This window comes from Stegodyphus dumicola, chromosome 8 (genome assembly GCF_044657685.1).
Source record: "Stegodyphus dumicola isolate Sdum_Otavi_A_Nest chromosome 8, ASM4465768v1".
NCBI lineage: Eukaryota > Metazoa > Arthropoda > Arachnida > Araneae > Eresidae > Stegodyphus > Stegodyphus dumicola.
The window spans coordinates 68262608-68288481 of NC_140775.1; the positions used below are offsets into that span (position 1 = coordinate 68262608).

Below are 25874 nucleotides of genomic sequence, written 5' to 3' on the forward strand. Positions count from 1 at the left end.
ATTTTCACTAACCTCTCTGTCACCTTCTTTGTGTCTTTATCCATTTTTTGCAGCAATTCCACTTATTGTTTGATGGACATCAAAACATACTTTCGTTTTGTAGATCCTTTGGGAGCTCCAGCATCGGAAATTCTATTTGACATAATCGAAAGTTCAAGTTTACTTTTATAAAATTGCTGTTACAGTCTGCAAAAAATAATAAGCTGGATCCAACTTGAAGATTAAGGAGCAATGCAATCATTAACATTAACTGAAATAGATAATTAGATAATTTTAGCTTATACCATCCGTTACACATAAAACACACACGCGAAAATGTATTCTGCGCTTGCGCACATGCATATGCGCAGTCATAAAGGTCTTACGCGCACGCGTAAACGCCTATGCGCAGAAAGTTTTTAGCTTTGAGGTCCGGATTATAGATCATTCCGGATTATGGGTGTCCGAATTAGGGACTTTTGACTGTATATCTAAATTATAATAAACAAATGAATTAACATACTTTTTATGTTTTTAAATTAAATGTAAAATATTATGTAAAGTAAAATGTTACAAATACTGTTTAGTATGTAGAGAAGGTATAGGCTAATAACATAAAAAGAGAAGTTTTTTATAATTTATTTCAAAATAATTTTGACCATTTTATCCCTTTTGCCTTGAAAAATTATGTAACAGAATGTTCTCACATTAACATTGCTTAGGTTTTGATGTCTTCAAAGAAGAATTAGGGTCATCTCGAGAAGCATCTATGAGACGAGGAGCATCTTTGGACATATCCTATGATGAACAGGATATAATGAAAGTATGTCATTATTGTTTCATATCCAAATGTATTTCACTTTTCTTACATCATTTGTAAAAAATCATGGAGATACAACTTGAATAAATAGGTAACCATTTATACAATATGATAAAAAAACCTTAAAGGAGAGATACCAACATCAAAAAAATTTTAAATGAATCAGCTTTTTTCATGAGAAAAATTGTGCATTATGCATTAGAAAAGCCTTCTTCAGTCACCCTCTACAAATGAACGGGGGATGAACTTTTAGTGCTTAGCGGTCTTACTTAGGCCGCCAATGTGTTGAAGGCTTCGGATTTCTAGATTACACATCTTATCTGATTTGAAAATTGCTTTTCTTACTTTAGTAATATATCATTCTGATTTGAAAATTGCTTTTCTTACTTTAGTAATATATCATTATCTTCTGGAGTTAAATGAGTTATTATACAAGTATATTTCCCAAGAATTTATATTCTTGGATAGCTGAAAGTAACCTTCAACATATAATTACTTTATCATAATCTGTAAATAAATGTCTGTTTACTGTGCTTAATTAACAAACTCCCCCCCCCATTTACTAGGAAGCAGAATCTGCTGCTGAGACAAGTAGTGAAACAGGATCATTGTTTGAGAGAGATCAGTTATCTCAAGCTCTTACAGATGAAAAAGGTAATGTTGCTTTTTAAAATTAAAATTGAAAAGTACTTTTTTTAATGCCTTAACAAATGTTATAATTTTTATGCTAGCTTTCTGCATAGCTTGAATAATATACTGGAAATGCAGTTGATGCAATAGAGACTATTGCTTTGATATTAAAATAATATAGAGATATTTAAGTGTCAACAAATATTTCTATTTAAAAATTTATTTAGAAACTGTAATTGGTAATTATGGAACTTATATAATATACATACCCAATTTAAAATTACTTAGCCAGGTGCTTTAAAGCATACGTCAAACAAAGTGATTTTTTTTTTTTTTTTCATTTGCATTCTTAAATATTTTAGATTAAAAATTTACTTTATTTTAAGTGTACTGTTCTTATGATGTGCAGAGAAAAATTTTATAGATTGTGTTTCTTATTTTAGCTTATTTTTAGTAAATGATTGTTCAAGAACCTTTGTCAGTTTTTCATAATATACAGTTATCCCAATTCTGCGCTTTTATTGTGCAGTGTTATAAAACCCAAGGCTGTGGAGCATAGTGATTGGAAATAATTTTTGCTAATCAAATAAAATTAGAAAACTGAATGACAAGATTATTTGAAAACATGTCCATAATAGCATGTGTTGTTTACCATGTATTTTTATTGTTGTTGTTGTGCTCTTTCTACCAAAAATGACAGTTTGGATATGCCAAGACATGCGTAAAAAGAGTTGCAAGTTGTGTTCATATTACAGCATTGTCAGCAATTCTGGCTGAATATTGGTCACGAGACTTATAAGTGTTTTGCTTTAACAGCATTTCAGAGGGATTCATGAGAACTTATGAGCAACTTGGACAATTACATATGCTCTAGAACTTGAGTGTTTATTAAGCTATGCTTGAAGGGTAGTCTCCTCTCTCTCTGTATATATATATATATATATATATATATCAGTAATTCTCAACCTGTTTTTCCCAGTGCACACCCCCTTGCATCATTTCTAGATCATTCTGCCCTTCCTTTCCAAAACTGAAAAGAACTGAAAGAAATATATATACATTTATTTACATTCATTTTTTAATGTGTTTTATAAATTAAGCAACAAAAAGTATAGAAAGTGTTGATAAATATCAAAGTTGAATACAAGTAGTATTTTATATTCATAAACTAAAACTAAACAGCTAAATAAAAACTGACTGCATTGCCCCTCAAAGCTGTGACGGTACTTACGTATTAACGCAACCAGGCCAAAATTCGCATAAATCGCCAAATTTGGCGAACCTACTTACGGCAACCCTACGTCTTATACTTAGTTTTTCGTAAAGAAATTATTTTTCTTACTGGTTAGATTAAATGCCCTGAAATACTTTAACTATGGGTATTTGGGATCTGCCTGTGAGTGAAAAAGATGCTGTTAAATTGTTGCAGGGATAAGGAATTATACCGAACGAACGTACTTGTAAAAATTCTCATAAAATGAAACTGTATTTTGGAAAGCAAATCTTCTGGAAATGTAACGTCGAAGAGTGCAATCAACATTTGGGTGTGAGAACCGGAAATTGGTTTGAAGGTAGCAGAATTTCATTTGTGACAGCGGTGTGCTTCATTTATTGTTGGTGTAAAGAGTTAACCTCAATTAAATTTTGTGCAGAAGAGATGGGAATTGCTGACAAAATTGTTATAGATTGGAATAATTACATGCGGGAGATACTATGTGCCCTTGAAATGGATGAAAAAGAAAGAAAGCAAATAGGCGGCAAAGGAATAATTCTACAACTTATTCAAATTCGAAACCGAAGGGTTTAATTGCTATTTTATATTTTAAAACAAAATAATATAAAAAACTGTATTAAAAATTATCTGTAATTAAAAAATGTACATTTTCTTTCTATTTATACTTTTTTACTCAAACTTACAAATCGCGCCAACCTGGTTGCGATAATACGTAAGTACCGCTGTGACATCCCCCCCACTGGGTTGAGTCTTCCTGCTTTATATATATATATATATAAAGTGGTATATATATATTGTTATATATATATATGTATATATATATATATATATATATAAAACAAGCAAGGTAGTTAGTACAATACTGTATGACCAATTTGGTTTAGAAAACATTTTGCGCAATATGCTGCAAAATAAGTAAATTAGAAATTGTAGTAAGCTCGCCTAAAAGTTACCAGGAGCTGTGGCTCCAAAAAGTTCAACACACGCACACATATATATATATATATATATCCCCTTTTTTAGTTTGTTCTCTTTTCTTTAATTATATATATGTGTGTGTGTCCACGAAACTTACCTGCTGGTTATTTTTGCAACCATTGGTCATAGACTTATACTTCCTATCACAAAACTTTGAAAGGATACAAATATTTGTATTTGGCATTTTAATAGTTAAAAGTTTTGTAAAAATTACAAAGCCTAAAATTTGATATGTTCTTATAATCAGAGAAATTTGTACCGATTATTAAAAAAATCACATACAGATCAGATACTTTGGGTACTGCAAATTTGATATGAAAGTAGCAGATCATATTCAGGGCCATAAACAAATTGAAGAGTGAAATGTTTGCATTTATATGTAATTAAAAAGAAAACACCAGTTAAGAGAACATATTTATGTTGTAATAGATTAAGTAACAAGCATTTCTGTGCAGAGAAAGGTATTGATCAATATAATTTTTTTCAAACCAGATCTTATTCTCTGATTCTTGGAGAACATGTGTTCTAGAAAACATTGGAAAGTTTCAGTATTAGCACATGACCAGTTAGCAACATTATTTTCATTAATTAAAAATAAAAATGTTTTTAGTTTAAGAACTTTTTTGTGTGATTATTATGTTTAAAATTGCCTGAGAATACCAACAACATATTTTTAGCATTTGGAAATTTATAAATTACTTGTGTAAAAATTCTCTTGACATTCCAAGTATAGCAAAATGATAAATTAGAGAACTAGTAAGTCTCCAAAGAATATCATTGAATGTTATTTAAGGGGAGAAAATCAACCTCAAATTATTTTAATTAATTTGTAACCAACTTCTCAATGCAATTTGAAAATGTCAAATTGCAGATGTCAAAAATCACAAATTTTAAAATAAAATATTTTGGTCAACCATTTTGTGTTTTATTTATTTTAATGTGTATAACATTTTCCTAAATATAAGGATATGTACTAATGGAGCATATAAAATGTTAGATTACATAGTTTTACAAAATTGATTTTTTAAAAATGTTTGCCTCATTTAAAACACTTTTGTATTAAACAATACATGTCTATAACTAATGGTTATGAAGTTAGAGCCTGTGTAAGGATTTTAGCGTACAGGATGTGTATGTTTACATATGTATGTATATATATATATAATATATATCATTACATGTGTATATTATATTGATTGGAAACTTCTTCCATACAATAATGTTTTCACATTTTCTAAATTTAAGCTTTACACTGTGGTTCCCCCCCCCCCATTTTCTTGCATCTTTTTTATTTTATGCAACTAAACTGATGATACCAGTCATATCTGTTATTTTGTATATTTTTCTTAAATTTTTTGTGCCTTGTGCAATCATATTGTTAATATTGTACCATTTTGTTTAAATCTGAGCATTAAAAAAAATTTTTTTTAGTTTATATTTTTCTTACTTGATTATTTATTTTTATTTATTTTGCATAATTTTATTTTATTTAATAAACCATTCATTTTATGATCTTATTAATTATTTTATTTTATTTATTCAAAGATGCATGCCAAACAGACATAGTAGGTAAACAATCTTCTGTGAATGACAGTACTATTTCTGCTGAGAAATTTGCATACATTAGTTCATCAGCTGAACCGTGTGAATCTTCTTGTCCATCAGCTTTACAGGTTAATAACTTAAATATGCAGAGTGATCCAGTTGATACAAATGATAATATACATGTGAGCCTAGAAACTCAGTCTATTCAAACATTTGAAAATAAAATAAATAATACTGCATATAACAAAGAACTTGAAAATGTTGTGAATGGATCTGATAATTACATCTTAAAAACTGAACAAGGTAGTAAAAAATTACATGAATTCTGGCCTCCTGATAAAGTTCCAGAGACTTATCACAGTATTGTATATAGCATGCAGGAATCATCTGATATTAAGTCTTCACCATTTGTTCTTGATGAATCTGTATCCATTAATTCTTTTAACAAAGAATCAGCATTAGAGTTGCAACAAAATAAAAAGAATGGGATTATGGATCCCAATGTAAATCTTAGTAATATCATTGGTGATGGTGATGACATAGAAAATTCAAATGCATATCTTAATGCTAATATGAATGTATCAGAATATGACAAGCCTATCGCAAAAGAAATATCTACAAATGGTAAACCCTTGATCAATCCTAGTGAAAAAGATGCTTTAGATAATGAGAAGGCATCTGAAATTAATGATCTTGGTTATTGTAGTTTGGATAAAGATATCAATGATTCTAACAATTTAATAACTGATAATATCAGACATGAGAACTCATTGCCATCTGAGATAGTTTCAGATAAGTGTAATTTAGACCATAAACAAACACCAAGCTGTGATTCCTTTGACAAAGAAGTTTTGCTTCAAAACACTAATCTGCATCCATATTCCATATTACATTCAGAACAAACTATTAATGCCACTTATGATACTGTTTTAGAAAATACATATGATGACTCTGAAAGAAATTCTTCATTTAAAGAACTACAAGCACATGAAAAAATGCCAAGTAATATACCAACACTTTCCCATAGCATACCTGAATCAACTGCTGTCAATCCTGTACCTACAGAAGTGACTATTTTACAGTCAGATGAGAGAATAGTTGTAACAGAAAATAGTTCACAAAGTTTAGATTATGCTGATAAAAACACAGAAAATTCTTCTGCTGAAGGTACATTATATATTTTTTATTTTGTTTTACTTTTAATTTTAATCATTATATTCTGTTTGTTTTAGTGCTTCTTTTCTTTATTCAGCTAATGTGACTTTTTAGATTTCATAAAATATGAATAGAATCTAGCACAGCATATATTAGCTTTTGTTATTATTATTTTGTGCCTGCTTTAATAATTTAAGTATTTTGTATTCACTTTAAATTTGTGGGAAATAATTAATTAAATTTGTAGCTTATTATAAGTAATAACTGTTATTGATCTGTAGATCTTTTGAGAATTTTTGAGTGCAGGAAATTCTGTAGTATAAATTATTGTGCAATATTATTAAAACATTTAAATATGATTAGATATAGAATGACTGAAAAATAAAATTATTATATAGTTGTAAAATATATCATTATTTAAACTAACTCCTGCATTGCAGTGCGTCTTTTCCAGTGTTCTGAAAATTGGCTTATTCCTTCTTCAAAGAAGGTGCATAATTAGGTGTTTATCCATTATTGATGTGCTGTGATGATAGTGTGGAGAAGTGAAATCTAAATCTTGACTAAAATGAAGATGCAGCAACATGTTCACCTGTATGTGATACCCATTGTTCTTCACATTGTCTGATAATCCTGGTCAAAATTTCAGAGCTTGTGATGTCTTCTTGCATTAAAAACTTAATGACAGGCCTTTATTATAGACTGTGACTTTGAGCAATTTCACAAGCACCACATACAACTAATTGTTTCAAGACTTCTATGTTTTGTAGTTCAGTGGTCTCAAACTGGCAGCATGTGGCCTGTGAATATATTTCTCTTAAATTAGTTAATATTATTATGACAATAATTTGAAGAAAAAGTGTGAGATTTTTAAGGTTTAGAGTCCAATTTTACATTTTCAATAATAATAATAAAAGAAATCATGATCAATGCTCTTAAAAATGTAGAAATAGAGCTAATTGATTTGCATTGTGATATAAATCTTTTTCAAAGATTTGAAGATACAAAGATTAACTTTTATTACTACTTGTCAAAACATAAATATCCCCAGTTACGGGTTTTTGCAATAAGAATATTCATTTTGTTTGGAAGTACATTTACATGTGAACACTTCTTTTACATAGTCTACAAGAAGAACCAAACAGCTAATATCTACAATTTGTGATGAAGATATTTTTCAGCAATTTTCTTCCAATATTACAAACTTCATGAAAATTGAAATGCCATGAGGTGTTGTAGCTGAAAAGTGTAGGAAAAAACAAAGAAGTTTATAATTATTTACATACTTAGTGCAAATATGTATTTTTTCTACATGAATCATAGAATAATAAATAAAGAAAATAGATTATGTTGTCATTATTTATTCTCAATTTTTGTCCCTCTTGGGAATTTTTTTTATATTTCTGTCTAGCTTAAATAAGTTATTTAGTGGTTACTTCAACATATTACAATTATTTGAATACAGTCAAAAGTCGTTAATCCGGACTCCTCGGGACTTCGGCGATTCCGGATAATCGATTTTTCCGGATTATAGATCATCAGTTTAAATCTGGTAAGATGGCATGCAGAAATTATAAAATTAAAAATATGAAACTGTAATTTATGAAATAAAGAACAATTATGATCTAAAGGGTATCAAAATTTACAAAAAAAAAAAGCTTAATATTTATTTGTTTACTTTATTAAACATTTCTTTCAATGTAAGTTGTTTCGTTTTCAATAACCTCTGTGTCACTTTCTTCTTTATCGGAAGTGAATTATAATGACGAGGAATTTGATTTAAATCATATCAAAGACGGAGTACATCGAGATGAAATACTGCATTTAGTAAGGAATTATACGCCAAATAAAATAAAAACATCTGCCCTGAAGATAAGGATAGTGCTGATAGATTAACTTCCAATTCATTGCGCGTTTCCTCCCCGCCGCAGAGCAGCGTGAAATTGATAAACAGATTTCGGAATGGTTAGAGAAACGAAGGAGGATATGCCTTTATCCATTTTTTGCAGCAATTCCACTTTTTGTTTAATGAACTTCGAAACGTACTTTCGCTTTGTAGATCCTTTACATATTAGTAAATATATATCAAAAATTCTATTTGACATAATCGAAAGTTCAATCTTACTTTTATAAAATTGCTCTAACAGTCTGCAAAAAATAATAAGCCAAATCTAATTCAAAGATTAAGGAACAACGCAATCTGCAACATTAACTGAATTAGATAATTTTAGCTTAGCTTATGCCGTCCGTTATACATTAAACGCACATTCGTAAACGTATTTTGCACACGCGTATTCGCAGTCGTAAAGGTCTTATGCGTATGCGTCAACGCAACACATGCTTAGAAAGTGTGTAGCTTTGAGGTCCGGATTATGGGTGTCCGAATTAATGACTTTTAACTGTACATGCCAATCTAAAATTTTATTTAGCAGTCAATACTGCAAATTGCGATTGAAAGAAATTTCTTGCAGGTGCCAGCTTTTAGATTTCAGGCAGAAAATTAGTATAAATTGGAATTGTTTGTTTTGACAAATATGTTAAAAAATTAGTTTAATTAACATATTATATTTTGTTAACGAGCCAAAAAAAAAAAAAAAAAAAGAAAAAAAAAAAGAAAAAAAAAATTCCCTCCCCCCCCCAAATTGCGGCTTATTAGCTTACTTTTAGATCATGCATTTGGCCCACTTGCAAACTGAGTTTGAGACCATTGTTATAGCTAACATCATGTTGCTTACATCTTAAAATTACACAAAAAAGAAGCCAAATTAAAGCTGCTTTTTTCTGTAATTTTAAATTTTGCATTGCCGTTTTTCTGTTTCAATTTGAACATTTTCTGAATGAAATTTTTATTGATGGGTGCAGATGCAAGCTGTAGATGCAAAGATCTGTTTGTGATGACCACATTGCATGATTATTTAAATTATAATGATTGTTTTTATATAAGCAAATGCAGTTAGTAAGCAGTCATATTAGTGAGAAACTAGGAAATAAAAGTCATTTTAAGTTATTGTATTCTTTAAATGTCATAATTGACTGTGGCCTGAAGTTGACAAATTGTGTTGATTTGTTGGTGTTAACTAATTTTAATTGTGATGATGATGTTAACTAATTTTAATTGTGATGATGTTAACAAATTTTAATATTTGTGTGTTTGCTATAATTTTATTCTTTGAAATAATAGTAGTGAAGAAAGGTATTAATTCAAAGAGTAAATTACAAAAAACAGGGAATTGTAACTTACAAGATACATAAGATTAAATTCATATGGATTTCATAGTAGTGAATAAACATCGAAGAAAAGATAACTGATTATCATTTATTTTCTTTACCAGATTCCAAAATACGCAGACCTTCAAAAACTCCACCACCTTCTCCTGCTGATGAAATAGATAAAGGTATAACTTTGAATGTTTAAATATTTTATCAGCGTGGAATGAATTTGCAAATGTAGTTAGTATTGAAAGGGTTATGTGTAAAAGCTGTTGCATCACACAAATTGTATTTTATTTATTCATTCCATAGTCCACAGCCATTCTTTAGTGAAAAATAAAGATAATAACATTTGTCTTAGTTTAATTAAAAAAATACTTTTTCTTAAATTAGTTAATTAAAAGTTTGATGATGCTTAAGACTTGTGGTCAGGTTTTTCTTAAAAATAGGAAATTGTGTCTGAATGTTTGTTGTAATTGAGCATCATGTAATTATAGCAATAAAAATTTAGTGTTATAATTTTATATTGTATCAAAACCATATCATGTGACTAAAGGCAGAGGGCGTTTACGTATTTTTAGAAAGATTTCGGTAAAGAATTTAAAAAAAAAAAGGCAAATATTTTTAAATTAAAATTTCTGGCAGTAGCTTAAGACTTGTGGTCAGGTTTTTCTTAAAAATAGGATATTTATTTGTGTCTGAATGTTTCTTGTAATTGAGCATCATGTAACTATAGCAATAAAAATTTAGTGTTATAATTTTATATTGTATCAAAACCATATCATGTGACTAAAGGCAGAGGGCGTTTACATATTTTTAGAAAGATTTTGGTAAATAATTTTTAAAAAAAAGGCAAATATTTTGGAATAAAAATGTCTGGCAGTAGCTTATTATATAATATCGTTTGTTGCTATTAAATTTATTCTTCCTCCAAAATCTGAGGGGTAAACAAGTTGTGGGTTGAAGAGTGTGCTTTTGTGCTTTCCGAAGAGGAGTATTCCTATTCCAGAATTCAAAAACGTTATGAAATGCATGATATTAAAATATATAGTGATCTTTGATGAGGCATGGCTTTATCTAAAAGAAATTCCATTTCTTTGTTCCAATGACTTTCAAAGAGTGAAAATTCATCAAGACCTGCAAGTCATACTTAGAAAAGTACCACTGCATTCCTTGAAAAATTAAAACTGATATAGATATTGCATATATACCTTTTCAGTGTATTCCTGAAGGGTACTGTGATATTTCACCTGTAGACTATTGGACCTCTAGTTTCTTCAAAAGAGCTCTTTTTAAGGGCAAACCCATGACAATTGACTTATTCAAAATTAACCATGCCTTATTTGAAATAAACTATTGGCTCAGGTCTTTTTTGTGTAATATTTCAAAGAAAAAAAAATTATTTACAGTTTTATGTATGTACATTAGAATTTTTCTTTGGCATGTTTCATCTAATGAATTTATTTTAATTCATATCTTTTTTGGGGAGAAGTCTTATCTATTGTATATTCCAGGGGTGGTGGCCATATTATTGCTATTGTTTATGTAAATAAAACATATGTATGGAATATGGTAAACTAAAATTACTCAGTGTCCAAAAGAATGATTAATTTATGTCATTCCTTTTTACAAAATTTGTAGTAAACCTAAATTGATCAGTGTCCAAATGTAATTATTTTATTTTATTTCTTGTTAGTTGAGAAACTTTATAATACTATTCAATAAGAAAACAACAAGAACAACAAAAAATATTGCATTGATTCTATTAAACAATTTTGTAAAGAAAATCTTTAAAAGTTAGATTTGCTTATGTATGTATGCTTTATGAATGGATGGATGACTACTGTTTGATGCTTTACAGGAAGGATCTGCTGAATTTCTGAATCATTAATAATGGTAGAAACTAAATTGGGGTGGAATGCGAGTGGAACAGAAAATGCATCAGAACCATTTAATGTCATCCATATTTTGGTATAAGTCAAAAATAATTTAAAAGATCTGAATCTGATAGGCATCTGAATTCATGAGAAATTTATTGGATTTGGAAGCTTTGGGAATTTATGGAAAATCTAATGATAGTCACATTGGGAACCATGGTATAATTTTGATGTAAGGAAAAAATTATTTTAAGCCATTTTGATGCAGATTTAAAGAAATCCAAAGTTTGATGAACATTAAAAAGCTGTGATAGAACAATTTTTACAAGAAGGTATCATGGAAGAATCTGAATATTTAAAAATTGAGAATGCATTAAATTGTAATTAGAGGAAATAAAGGCACCAAAAAACTGCATTGTCTTTGATTCTCATGCTGAAGGCAAACTCTCATTGAAGGATTGTTTAGAATCAGACATTTCTTTACATTTGAAACCTATTTCATTACTTTTAAAATGATATATAAATATGAACTTGTGGCTCTGGAATATCTAGTTGTGGCTTTCAAACTTTCCTGAATTCCAACTGACATGAAACTTGGCCACTCCTGGTATATATGTTACTGTGAAAGACCGAAATTGGAGAATGTTGACATTCACCACTGAACGTCAACACATACTAGATACATCAGTGAAACACCAAATATTTGGTTATAGTCTTGTACATTTGGACCAGCACTGGTGTATGTCGACAATCACACATATACTGGGGTGGAGGTCGAAAAGAGAAGTCGAGTTCAAGAGAGGCGACTTGTCTGTCGCCATTCCTTTGCTCTGCTGCAATTGAAATTATGCAGCATGTATTTGTTATACTCTGGAACACTGTTTGTCAGTCTTATGCTATGATGGTATGCGCAAAGTTTTCTTATTTATTTTTTTTTTTTAATCCAATACCCTAATTTATGTTGAATGGATACTGCAGTGAATCGCGAACGTTTCCTTGAAAAGTTAAATGCATGAATTGTAAGTAAACGAGAAGACAATTGTTTTTATTTTTCAAACATAGCTTTCAAACACATCTCTCCTCACCGGATTGGTTACTCCTTATGAAGCTATGTTTGGCATTAAACCAAGAAGAGGCATAGCATCGTCTTTTTTGCCTGGCAAACAAATTGCAAATATTGAAACCAAAGAACAACTCTTAAGAAACTGCTAATACTTTTGAAACCGATGAACAGCTTGAAGAAACTGTAATACTTTTGAAGAAAATGTGAGCAGTGGCCATACCAAAAACCATATTCCAAAGAAAAATATTTAGGAGGACCTGCAATCTACCACGTCTTTGTATCAAGCCTGAACTGAACAACACGAGTTAATTTCTATAAAAAGATCGTCCGTGAAAGAGAATCTTTTACTGCAAGCGACAAAAATGTTACGAACCTCAAAAAAGTTTTTCTCCTGCTCAGATTAATGATACCATACGAATACAAGTCTCTGATGTCAACCGTGGTCGTACAAATGGCCAGAATCTGTTGGCAGTTGTTTTTGGAATAAGACTCCAGCTTTTATAAACTAGCAAATGAAAATGGCACCTTCAAGCAGCTCTATACCCATAATCAGTTCGTAATTTGTAAAGAAAAGTTAGTTTCCATAGATGAAATTTCTTCTCAAGTAATGTCGCTGAGAGAAGCAGCAGCATCTAATTCGAGAAGTAGAGGGCAAGGCTATACACGCTGTCTCTGCAAAAGGAAGTGTTCCACAACTAAATGCAGTTGTAAAAGCAAGGGATTCTTGCACAATTCAAAATGTCATAAAAGTTTATGTTGTTGCAATAAATAATATTTAAATCACATAGTTAAGTTTTTTTTTTTTTTTTTGTATTATTTTCTTTTCTTATTTAGAATGTATTGTTTAAGTTCAAAAGTTTATTTGCATGTGCTGCTACTTAAGATTTTTCATATTTTGACATATATGGTATAAATGCAAAAGTAAAAAAAAAAAATTCTTTATTGACTAAATTTAAAACTAAATGCTTAACATTTATCCAAGCACGACTGCTGTCATTATTAAGAAGTCAAATAATATCGAGTAGCCCTTCTTGTATCAAATAATATCTCGAATCAAAAGCTACACGTCACGCAGTGAAAACGCCTCTATAAAGTTATGGACAGCTCTTCTCACCAGGGATTGGTAACTCCTCTCAGGAAGACAGGCCTAAAATACAGAGAACAAAATGCAAATCTCCGACATATTCAACATTCACCGTTAGTGCATGGTGAATGTCGACATTTGCCGGTGTAAGTCAGAAATAAGGATATTTGCCAAATATTTTGCACTTGCACCAAGCGACTATGTGAATGTTGACATTCTTCAAATCTCAGTCTTTCTCAGTAACATATACATTAAGTACTATTTTTAAAACTCAAGAGATTTATATTTTTGTTTCATTTTCTATGTGAAATATACACGTATAAAGGATTTCACAAGTGCTTGAAATCCGCTTTATTCATTTTTTAATGTGTAGTTTAAATGCTGGGCTCAGTTTGTTTCTGAATAGGTTCAGTTACATTGTTTTTATTGCTACAATTTTTGCAACTATGATTAAATTAGATGTTTCAAATATGTTTTTTCAAATTGCTAGTAATTTATTATTATCATAATTATTGTAATAGTATATGGAGATATTGAAAAGGTGAAAGATGTGCCTGCTGCTGCTACAGCAACCACTGAAGTAAAAGATGCTTATGTTAGATTACCTAGTGAAGTTGAGATTAGACCTATGGAGGGTGTTGGTAAGTCTGCTCCTTAGCTTGAAATTCTTATTTGAGTTTGTCTAAACTTAATAATATAACCATGGCTGAACAAAAAAATAATAATTTACAATGCAGAATTAAAAAATAACAACTAAAATTTATTTTCAACATCATAATAGGTTTTTCTCCCATACAGCAACATAAAGTAAATAACAGCTCTGAATCAGAACTGCCCAAAGCTTACAGAATTTGCAATGCGACTTATCTAAGCAGACTGCAAGTAAATTCCAAACTAAATCAGATATCTGGAAATAATCTAATTGCTCCAGGTCAAGATCAAATTTCAGTTAACAGACTCTCTCAATTTACTATTATTAGTTGAAAGTAATTCCTCTCTAGTTATAAGTTTCAGTTGATTATCAGATCTATTTAAGTTGTCTGCTCTTTTAACCGGATTTCAATATGCAAATTAGGAAACCTACCTAACAGGATATTTTGATCTTTAGTCCTAAGACTAAACAATATTGGGCTCTGTGGGACTCGCTCTTAATTCAGGAATACTGTCTTGTACGGGAGATTTGCATCAGATGATGGAAAGGCATTCTGATGGCAGCTGATACTTCCAAGATACTGGATGTCCTAAGCTAATTTTATAGAAAATAAGAACAGAAAAGCTTGAAAAAAATTTTAACTGTTAGCAAATTAATATATTTGTACTCACTTTTATTCATCTTACCTTTAAAACTGGTCTGTGTGTAATGATTAAAGAAAAGTTATTTTGAATTTAATGTATTTTTTCAGCTTGCATTAATTTTGTTATGATTTTAGATAGTCAGCAAAAATTTGCCCCCTCCAACTAATTTAATGTGAACTCAGATTCACTTTTATTTTATGCTTGTGGTTGGAATAAAGTGTTTTGTTTTAACTAGCATATAACTTTCATCCCTGTTTTAACCCAAATATTTAATTCTGCAGTGCCACTAGCTGTTTAGGAATGTGAAGATTCTGCTTGAGTTGCCATATTTGGTGTGTTATTACTTTAGCAACTAAAAATTATCAAAGTAAATAAATCATGTATTGCCAAACATTAGCTAGTAATTGAGTGTAAGTTAATTTTGAACTAAAATTAATGTAACATAAAAAATTATAACAGGATTAATAAAAAAAATAATGTAAACAAAAAGTTGGTGTAACCAAGAAAAAGATAAAAATTCAAGTGGCATTAATTTCCAAGGATTTTATGTTAAAGACATAAAAGAGTTGTATTTAGAAATGAAGTAATAATAAAATAAAAGCTTTTGAACCTTGTTTATTCAAAATTATTGGGTAAAATGAATAAAACATTTTGTCATATAAGCTATGGATAATGTCATTTTCATTAAAATGAACCAAAATAATGCAATTATTAAACATAATATTTTCAAATTTACTAATATTTCTAATATATTTTTCATAAATTATATTTAAAAAAAATTTTAAGCTTTACATTAACTTTGGAAACATTGTAAGAAGTTTTTATTCTTGTTTCAATAATTATTTTTTAAGCTATTAAACGAATTCTATGTAGATGATGAAAAGGTTGCAGTTAAGAGTGCCTTTTATAAAGGTGTGGTTAATAAGGCATTGCAAATTTTTAATGACTAAGTTCAGAGATCTTCTTCTGGAATATATAAGCCAATATATATATTCCAATTCTTCTGAAATATGCTAATTTGTAACCTGAAAAATATGTGTATATGACTTCCAGATTTATCCCAAAATTTGCAAAGCACAAGCAGAATTTTCACTTAATGCATTTTAACAAAGAGTGATTATAAAATAGCTGTATCAGCTTGCAAACTAGTACACTTACTGAACAGACAATGCTTTTCTTGTTTATAGTAAAAAGTAAGGTCCATTTTACTGCTCACAAAGTATTTTCTACAGAAATATTTCCCAAGCATTTTAAAAATTAAAGTTTTACCAACATATTTAAATAATTTCTTAACTAAATAGAAGTACCCACCAGCAGATGAATGGTGAAGTGGCTGAACACTGGTAATTCGGTCTGGGCTTTGAATTCCGGTGAATGGTTTGGCTGCATGCATGTTTTTATGGTTTTTCCCTTGTGTAATGTATATACAAGCCTAGAAAGTTCTTCACAAATGCATCTGTCAGGCAGAGAGCTTTTAAATGCTTTGCCATAGTCAAATAAACCAAACTTTAACTAATTAGATTACATATTTTGCACAAAAAAGTGGCTAGTACACTTTATTTAGTCAATATTATCAAAATCTTCAGATTACATCAGATTAAAATCTTATCTAGTTTATCATAATTGTCTGTAGTCGCATTAAATAGTTCTTACAAAAGTTTGTGCTTCTGAACCTACTAATACTAAATTCATGCTAAAAATAATAGCAGAGTTAAAAATGAACTTAATAATAAGTTTGAGCTGTCTTATTATCCAACTTTCTTAAATGTCACTTTTAAAATTATCATAATTCAGGTCATTTTTCAGAAATTATACATAATTTAATCCTAATTATGTTTCAACAGTAAGTCTGAGAAAGAAACTATTATGCAGATTACAGTGTATGCTATGTTATAAAAAAAATAGTAGCTGGATAAATATAATTTTACATTCTTATTTTATAAAGTAAGTATTAACCAAGCTGAGTATGCACATTGCTAAAAAAACAATTTCTTTGCAAGAAATTGAGATTTTTTTAATATCTCATGAACCTCTGTTTCAATAGAATCGGTACTAGCTAGGAGATTGGAAAATTAATTTACGTTAATACCTTCTGCTGGCATTTCTCAGGAACATGTTTTTCAGCAGATCTTTTAAATGTTTTTCTTTTTATATTTTACTCTATGTTGAATTCCATCTACAGCATATGAAATAAATAGTTCAGGAATATGGGTAATATTTATATTGAAAAAGTTCGAATGTAAAATTGTTCAAATGAAAGTTTTTAAATAACATAGGTGTTTCATAGATTAATTTGCATAGAAATATATTTGCTAAATTTCTGTGGGCTTTGAATTACAGATGAGGAAATATTTTGAAGTGATTATACTATCTTAAAGAAGCACATTATCCACAAATGTACTTCTGACTTATATGCAAGTTTGGAAACTTCCTGAAATTTGTACATCCAGATACCAAAACTGCAATTCTCTCAACTTAGGGCAAATAATGCTAAATATTCTGCTAAATGGTACATCATTTCATATATTATGAAAATCGAGGCTGTCTAAAATCATTGTAATGTATGAAAACTTTGATAGGCTTCTTTGTGTAAGTTGATAAGAAAATATTTTGTTAATATAAAGGCATTAACAGATATATTATGCAGGCTTGTATTCATCATTCTCAATAGATAAAAGCTATATCTGCTGAACTATACTGTTATATTTTAAATTCTTTTTTAATTGGTCGTCTTTATGTTAAATAATAAAAAATTAAGTTTATTATTTGTTGAATTTTAAGAAATGTTATATAAATTTAATTTTTGTATGTTAAGTTTCATTTATTTTCATTAGAAAGCACTGAAAATGTTTGATAAACACCATTTTATAGGGGAGGTAGGTGGACAAGAATTACTTGCTAGGTTGACTGAATCAGAAACATGGCCATCTGGAGATTTGGACACTAGTCAAGTGTCTGTATCCAGCCTTCCTGATGATGAAAAATCTGAACCAACAACTGCTACAGTTTCAAGTGCTGCTGCTACTGCGGCAAATGACAGAAGTACTGCAGTATCTGAAACTGTTGGTAAGTACATGAACTATATATAGTTTATATTGAACAATCAGTAATTATTCAACATTTATTTATTTATTTTTATTTATTTTTTTTTTAAAGAACTGAATTAAAATTCCACTCTAAGGCAATCAAATCAGTATCTGTGCTAACATTTATTGTTTTAAAACAAGACAATATCTTTGCTTTAGTAACATAATTTATTTCATTTGTCCTTTTTTATTTTTAATTACACAGAATTCGAGTTTAAATTTTTTTAATGTAAAGCAAAGTATAAGAAATGCAGCATTAATATCATAAATGTTAATTAATATTAATGCAGGAATGATTACATTTTTGGACTTTAGCCTAAATATTTGAGTATACTTTTCCTCAAATTGTGTGACTAATGAGAAAGACACAAAAGATTAGAGATTTTCTAGGAAAGGAAGCATAAATTAAATATTTTTAAAACATTGCAGTGTACTGCTTAGCTTTTTATTTGCTGACAAGGTAATTTAATTTGTAAATTCAAAGTTTAAATAGTTATAAGACTAATATTTTACTATTTATTTATTCTAAAATTTCAGAACTTTTTTGAAATATTCATGGAAAATAAATAAATGAAAAAAATCCATATGTATTCCTGAAGCTTGGTCTGTCTCTTCTTTGCATTTGTTTAACTAGATAATACTCTTCTAGTGAATTCTTCATGTACTGAATTTCTGTTGCATAAAAATCTGTATCTATTTGTTCCATACACAGTTTGTTCACAAGGATTATCTTCATTTCATGGGTGCTATAATATGTATTACATTTAAAGTGGTAAAGAAAAAAGGAGCTTATAATGGTCCACAAGAGAGAAAAGCAGTGGCACAAAAAGTTTTGAGAACTAAATAAAAGAAAAGTATAGAGGCTTGAGTCCGTTATGCATTAATATAATACTTACAGAAAGTATCTCACAGATTATTGTTTAGAAATCAGCTGCAAAATGTTTTTGTATATCTCTGATTTCATTTAGTTCCCATGTATGTGCAATGAAGATATTGTGGTGAAATTTTTTTGAGTAGCTTTTTGATAGCCAAGCACTAGTTAGGTAACTGATATCCTGATGCTTATTTTAATATTTTCAAATTCTAGATAGAAATGACATGCTAATTAAAACTCAGCATGAATAAAACAACATTATTTTGCATCAGTTTATTACAAAATTAATGAATAAAAATTTTACTCCAAAAAGCATTGTTTCCTTTTTTACGTCATGATCTGTTTTAGTCACTATCAAAGTGTACATGAATTGCTATTCAATCCAAAGAACTGAAATTTCTTAAGGATACTACACATTATTAGTTTCAGAACAGTGAAAATACTGCATTTTTTGGCAACCAGATGTAATAGTTTGTCCTTTTGATGTGATGTAGAGAGCTAGATAAATGTAAAGTAGACTAAAGATTAATTAGAAGCAACTGTAAACTGGAGCTATGCATTATCCTAATTGTAATTTCTAAAGGCGTAGCAATCTGTTGTTTACTGAGTTGAAGAAAAGAGAATCCTGATTAGTTACAAAACCGTTTGGACAATCAATCCAGTTTAATGACGTCACAATAAAAAGAAAATGGTAATTTCAAAAATAGCCAAAACATAACTGGGATACTGCTTTTGAAATATAGCATGTTTAATTTACTTTTTATGAAATATTGTTATTTACGACTAACATTATGTTTCACTTTTCCATTGACCTGTAAATATTAAAACTGACTTTATGTTTCAGTTTTACATTTGTTGTTCAGAGGCCAATATTTAGAATAAAGAAGCCATCGTAGGACAACACACTTTATTTACAGGAATAATGAATGAAAACGATCACACTGAAAATCATACTGACCATCACACAGCAAATAACATCTCACCATCTCTATACGCTCGAATGACGGATGTGTCCAGAGAAGAGACAGCTGCGCCATCATAATTAATACACATGCGCATAAGAAAAAGAACATTCGCTCGCCTCTACCCAACAAACCCCTCCTGCGAGCAACATTTTTTCAATACAAAAATGAAATACAAACAATATATAACACATTACATTAAGAAATTAAGGAAATTATTTTCAATGTATGCATTAATTTTTCTTCACTGACACCCTTAGTCAGAAAATCTGCAATCATATTATCAATTTGCGAATATTCCAACTTAATGACATTGTCCTTTGTTAAGTCCTTCATAAAATGGAAATGTAAGTTCATGTCTCTCGATTTCGTAGAAGATCTGGCATAGTTGATCCACTGGATGGCAACTTGACTGTCTGTATGCAAGACCACTGCACCATTCAAAAATTGTTTACATTTTAATTCTGATTATAAATTTGCAGTTCAAATAATATCCTTACAAATTTCAGAAATGGAAAATAATTCTGCTTCACAAGTAGACAGACTAACACTTCTCTGCTTACGACATTTCCAAAAAATAAATGAATCACCTAGTAAAATAGTATCACCAGAAAATGGCTTACCATTTTCTGCATTTCCCCAGCTAGCATCAGCATATGCATTTAAAACTCCAAAATCATTGCTATAGAAAAGTTTTTTTTTTTTAAAATTTTTTTGTACCTTTTAAATACCTTAATACCCTTTTAGCCAAAAGATGCCTTTTTTCTGGTACATGATTAAATTGTGACAAATAAGTTGTTACTATACAATGATATATCAGGATGCAATCTATTCGCTAAATATAAAAGTTCCCCAGTTAATTCCTGATACAAAATTGCATCAATTTTTTCAATTGTACATGAAAAACCTTTATCTGCCCCTTTAACCCTTTAACGATTGGCGTTTTTACTGCTGTACAATTTTCTAGATTGTGTTTAGTCAATAAAGATTCAGTATATTCTGTTTGAGACAAACATATACCATTTTAAAGTTTTTCTATTTGCATTCCCAAAAATTTTGAATTAGTATTTTCATGTAACTAAAATACATTTTTAATTTTAGAAACAATATTTTCAAGCATTTTTTTATTATTACAGAATACAGCTAAATCATCAACATACAAACACAATATAAAAATGTTTTTGGTATCATTATAAATGAATATACAATTATCAGATGCTAACTGTACCAGTCCAAGTTTTTCTAATTCAGTTTTTATTTTCATATACCAATTTCTACCCGATTGAGGCAACCCATAAATACTTTTCTTCAATTTACATAATTTTCCTTCTCCAATCAGTTTTTCATAACAGGTGGAAGAGTCATATACACATCCTGGTTTAAGTCACTGTACAAGTATGCTGTTTTTACATCATAAAATTTAACAGTCAAGATTAATTTAGCTGAAAGTGCAAGCAATAATCTAAAACATCCAGCTACAGCTAATGCTCTGGGATTTGGAAATTCGATGAGTCATCATGCTTCCCCGAGTGTTTTCGGTAACAACATTCCAGGTGTGGTTTTTGATCTACTTCATTTCCCCTTTTAATTCTTCAATATCCCAAGTTTCTAAGGTTTTATTTTTCCCCATATAATACTACCTTTTAAAGATTCATTAAATTTAACTGATCCTTCTTCAATTATTTTATTACTTGCTATATCATAAATACGATATCTTTTTCTTTCTGTAGCATATCCTAACATTATCCCTCTTTTCCCTGGTATGTCAAATTTGTTTCGCATTACTTTTGGAATGTGAAAGTATGCCACACATCCAAACTTTTTTAAATAGTTTAATTTGGGTTTTTTACCAGTCCAAATTTCTAAAGGAATTTTTCTTTTCCTTTCCGGGGTGTTAAATTTGATATTTGAGTACTAAAATTAATTGCTTCTGCCCAGAATTTTACTGGAAGCTCACTCTCTTGTAGTAATGTCCTAGCTCTTTCCAAAAGAATATTTGCCCGTTCAGCTTTCCCATTACTCTCACTGTTATATGGAATTGTTTTTTCATGAAAAATATTTGAATTAGCAAGATAATTATCTAATTGTTGATTTACAAATTCTAAACCATTGTCTGTTCTCAAACATTTAATTCTTTTACCAGTTAAATTTTCATACTTAGCTTTAAATTTACAAAATACATCAAATACTTCACTTTTATTTTTAAGAAAATAAGTAAAATACATTCCAGAAAAATCATCCACTAAGATCATAAAATATTTAGACTCACCAATTGATTCAGTTTGAACAGGGCCACATAGATCCGAATGAATTAATTCTAAAAATTCTGAAATCTGATTAATGTCAATATTTGGATGACTTTTTCTGGTTATTTTACTTATGACACAAGTTTCACACTTAAAATCACTTACATCATTAATATCAATGTATTCTTTCATTTTAAGCATATATTTTGGATTTACATGGCACAAAATGTTAATTAAGTATGAAAATTAATGCCAAAGTTCATAATTATTACCAGTACAATCATTAAAAATGCAAGATTCAGAATTATAATATGGTTCTAAATTAACTTCAAGCCTACCATTATTCTTAAATGCTTTAAAAAGTACTTCATTACACCTACTAAAAACTAATACAGAATTATTCCTTGATTCAATTTTACATCCTTTATCCATTAAGGCAATGAGTGACAATAAGTTATTTCATAAATCAGGAATATAACTAGATTAATAAAATTAGAATTCTTTGTATTTATAGTTTTTGCTCTAACAGTACCAATACCTTCTGAAAATATTTTTGAATGTTTACCTGCCTGGTAAATCTCCCTCATCTCTGGCATAATATTCTGAAACAAGTCTTTTGCTATGTGTCCAGTTGCACCACTATCCAGCAACCAAATTTTATCGCATTCATCATTTTTTCCACGCGTGAGTTGAAGAGCAAAATCACTTTCTCTTTCATCAGAACGAGATAAAATGTTCACACTTGTAGGTTGTGATTTCTTTCTTTCCTTGTTACCTTTGGATAACTCACTTTTTGGATTCTAGTTTCTGTGATAGCACTCCTTCGCGATGTGACCAGGCCGTCGGCAAATGTAACAAATTCTTGGCTTATAGGTTTTATTCCTTCTTAATATGAATGCCTCTGCGTTGGTTCTATCAGGTCGTTTCCCGTTCGTTGAATTGTGAACGGACTCTTCCTCACGGAGTATTTCGAATACTCCATCAATTGTTTCTTCACGCTGAGTTTTTATAATTTCCCTAATTTGAGAGAATTTTTCACAAAGTCCACGGACTGTGTAAAACACCAGTTCCCGAGGAGATGCATCTAGTCCTAGCGATTGGCACTTAGTTGCTATTCCTCTCGCTTTCGCGATATAATCATTAGCCGACTCATGCAACTTCATTTCTAAATTTTAACTCATTACCAGCATCTATTTTTTTATCTTCGGCTTGTCCCGTAAAAGTTTATTTTTTCCCAAAGAATTTTTGCATTCTCTTCTGTGGAGAACTGAAGCGCCTGTTGATCCGATAGTGAAAGTTTTACATATGCTACCGCGTCAGCGTTTTTCTCATTCCACAATCTACAATCTTTCATCTTTCTCGTCTAAGTTTTCTGGTTTTACTGTCAAAATTACTGATTCAAGTCTTTTCAGTGATAAGGCAGCTTTAATTTTCAATGCCCAAATAAAATAGTTCTCTCCAGTCAATTCGGAAACGTTCCACTTCTCCATTTTTGGCTTCCAATCAGACAGTTTTGGTTTCAACTTGGTATTTTATATCCAATTCTTCTTGACAAAACCACGGAGCTGCTACCATTTGTTGTTCAGAGGCCAATATTTAGAATAAAGAAGCCATCATAGGACAACACACTTTATTTAGAGGGATAATAAATAAAATGATCACACAGGAAATCATACTGACCATCACACAGCAAATAACATCTCACCATCTCTATACGCTTGAATTACGGATGTGTCGGGAGAAGAGACAGCTGTGCCATCGTAATTAATACGCATGTGCATAAGAAAAAAAAAATGTTCAGTCGCCTCTACCCAACAACATTGTAAGTAGCAATGAAAATGACTTTATAAGGTATTTCTCCCACTTTCTTAGCATGCCTTTTTGGTTAGATCAGCACGCTCGGCATGTATTCGAGAGGTCTGGGTCCTGGTGAGGGCATTGCACATTATATTAATTTCCTGCTTCAAAAAAATTATAATGTCTCTACAGTGTCGTCCAACCTAAAAAATGTGGTGGATTATGAATGGCGATTGGATCCCCAATCGCTCTTTACAAGGGGGAATATATAACATATTTCTCCAAACTTCTTAGCATGCCTTCATGGTGTAATACTCAGCACGCTCGGCACTCGAGTTCTGGTGAGAGCATTGCACATTTCTTCAATTTCCTGCTTCAAAAAAATCCTGACGTCTCTACAAGTTTACTAGTTAGATTATCTGTCTATATAGGAATATACAGGAAGCTGAAAACCTGAATCTCTAAAATAAATTGTAACATGCTGATGTTTCATTTTTACAAATTTTGACGTTTTGTAAGGTTTTCCTTTAATTAATTCATTTTTATAACATATCCAATTATATTGTTTTTAATTCTTAAATTATCTCTCAGTAATTTCATGCAACGTAATATTTTAGATGCAGTCATAAGTCGTTAATCCGGACTCGTCGGGACTTCGGCGATTCCGGATTATAGATCATCAGTTTAAATCTGGTAAGATGACATGCAGAAATTACAAAATTAAAAATATGAAACTGTAATTTATGAAATAAAGAAAAATTATGATCTAAAGGATATCAAAATTTACAAAAAAAAAAAAAAAAAAAAAAAAAAAAAAAAAAAAAAAAAAAGCTTAATATTTATTTGTTTACTTTATTAAACATTTCTTTCAATGTAAGTTGTTTAAGTTGCTACGTTTTTTATGTGATAATACATTCTCTTTAATTCTATAAACAGACATAATTTCTTGTTCAGTTACAAAGTTCCGCTGTTCAAGTCCTATAATTGCTGTGTCTGCCGACTAATTTGTCAATTGAAATTTTTTCGTTTTCAATAACCTCTGTCACTTTCCTCGCTATCGGAAGCGAATTATAATGACGAGGAATTTGATTTAAATCATATCAAAGACGGAGTACATCGAGATGAAATACTACATTTAGTAAGGAATTATAAGCCAAATAAAATAAAAACATCTGCCCTGAAGATAAGGATAGTGCTGGCAGATCAACTTCCAATTCATTGCGTGCCACTGGGTTAAAGATAAACAAAGTTTAGATAAACAAACGTTAAAGTTTAGAGAAACAAAGGTTATGCCTTTATCCATTTTTTGCAGCAATTCCACTTTTTGTTTAATGAACTTCGAAACATACTTTCGCTTTGTAGATCCTTTACATATTAATAAATATATATCAGAAATTCTATTTGACATAATCATAAGTTCAAGCTTACTTGTATAAAATTGCTCTAACAGGCTGCAAAAAATAATAAGCCGGATCCAATTCGAAGATTAAGGAACAACGCAATCTGCAACATTAACTGAAATAGATAATTAGATAATTTTAGCTTAGCTTATACTGTCCGTTATACATTAAACGCACTCTTGTAAACGTATTTTGCGCACGCACACAAGCATATTCTCTGCCGTAAGGGTCTTATGCACATGCGTCAACGCAACGCATGCGCAGAAAGTTTGTAGCTTTGATGTCCGGATTATAGATCATTCCAGATGATGGGTGTCCGAATTAACGACTTTTGATTGTATATATATATTTGGTCTACCGGAAAATTCTGTCCTTTTTTAAAATAAAACAAAATACAAATTTTTCTTACTGTCAATAAACTTTATTAAATAATATAATTGCCATTATTATTAATGCCTTCTTGCCAGTGTGAGAGCAGTTTGTTTGAAAAATGTGGTATCTTGTGATGCAAAAAATTGACCCAGTCCTTGTTTAATATCTTCTTCATTTGTGAATATTTTGCCCTTCAAAAAATTTTGTAAGGACAAAAACAAATGATAGTTAGAAGGTTCTGAGTCCAGGAAATATGGTGGATGCAA

The 25874-nt window shown here is 30.0% G+C and overlaps 1 protein-coding gene across 20 annotated transcripts in view; it reads left to right on the forward strand.

Annotated features, from left to right (window-relative positions):
• Positions 1-25874, forward strand: part of LOC118191434 (uncharacterized) — a 587182-nt gene that overhangs the window by 485145 nt on the left and 76163 nt on the right. For 18 of the 20 annotated variants that reach the window (XM_085821953.1, XM_085821952.1, XM_085821944.1 and 15 more), the window contains 6 exons: positions 702-802; positions 1366-1453; positions 5187-6353; positions 9674-9736; positions 14097-14216; positions 17743-17937. In XM_085821953.1, coding sequence (XP_085678079.1) covers positions 702-802; positions 1366-1453; positions 5187-6353; positions 9674-9736; positions 14097-14216; positions 17743-17937 — 1734 coding nt within the window. The remainder of the gene's footprint in view (positions 1-701; positions 803-1365; positions 1454-5186; positions 6354-9673; positions 9737-14096; positions 14217-17742; positions 17938-25874) is intronic. The other 2 variants (XM_085821947.1, XM_085821948.1) reach the window with 1 other exon arrangement.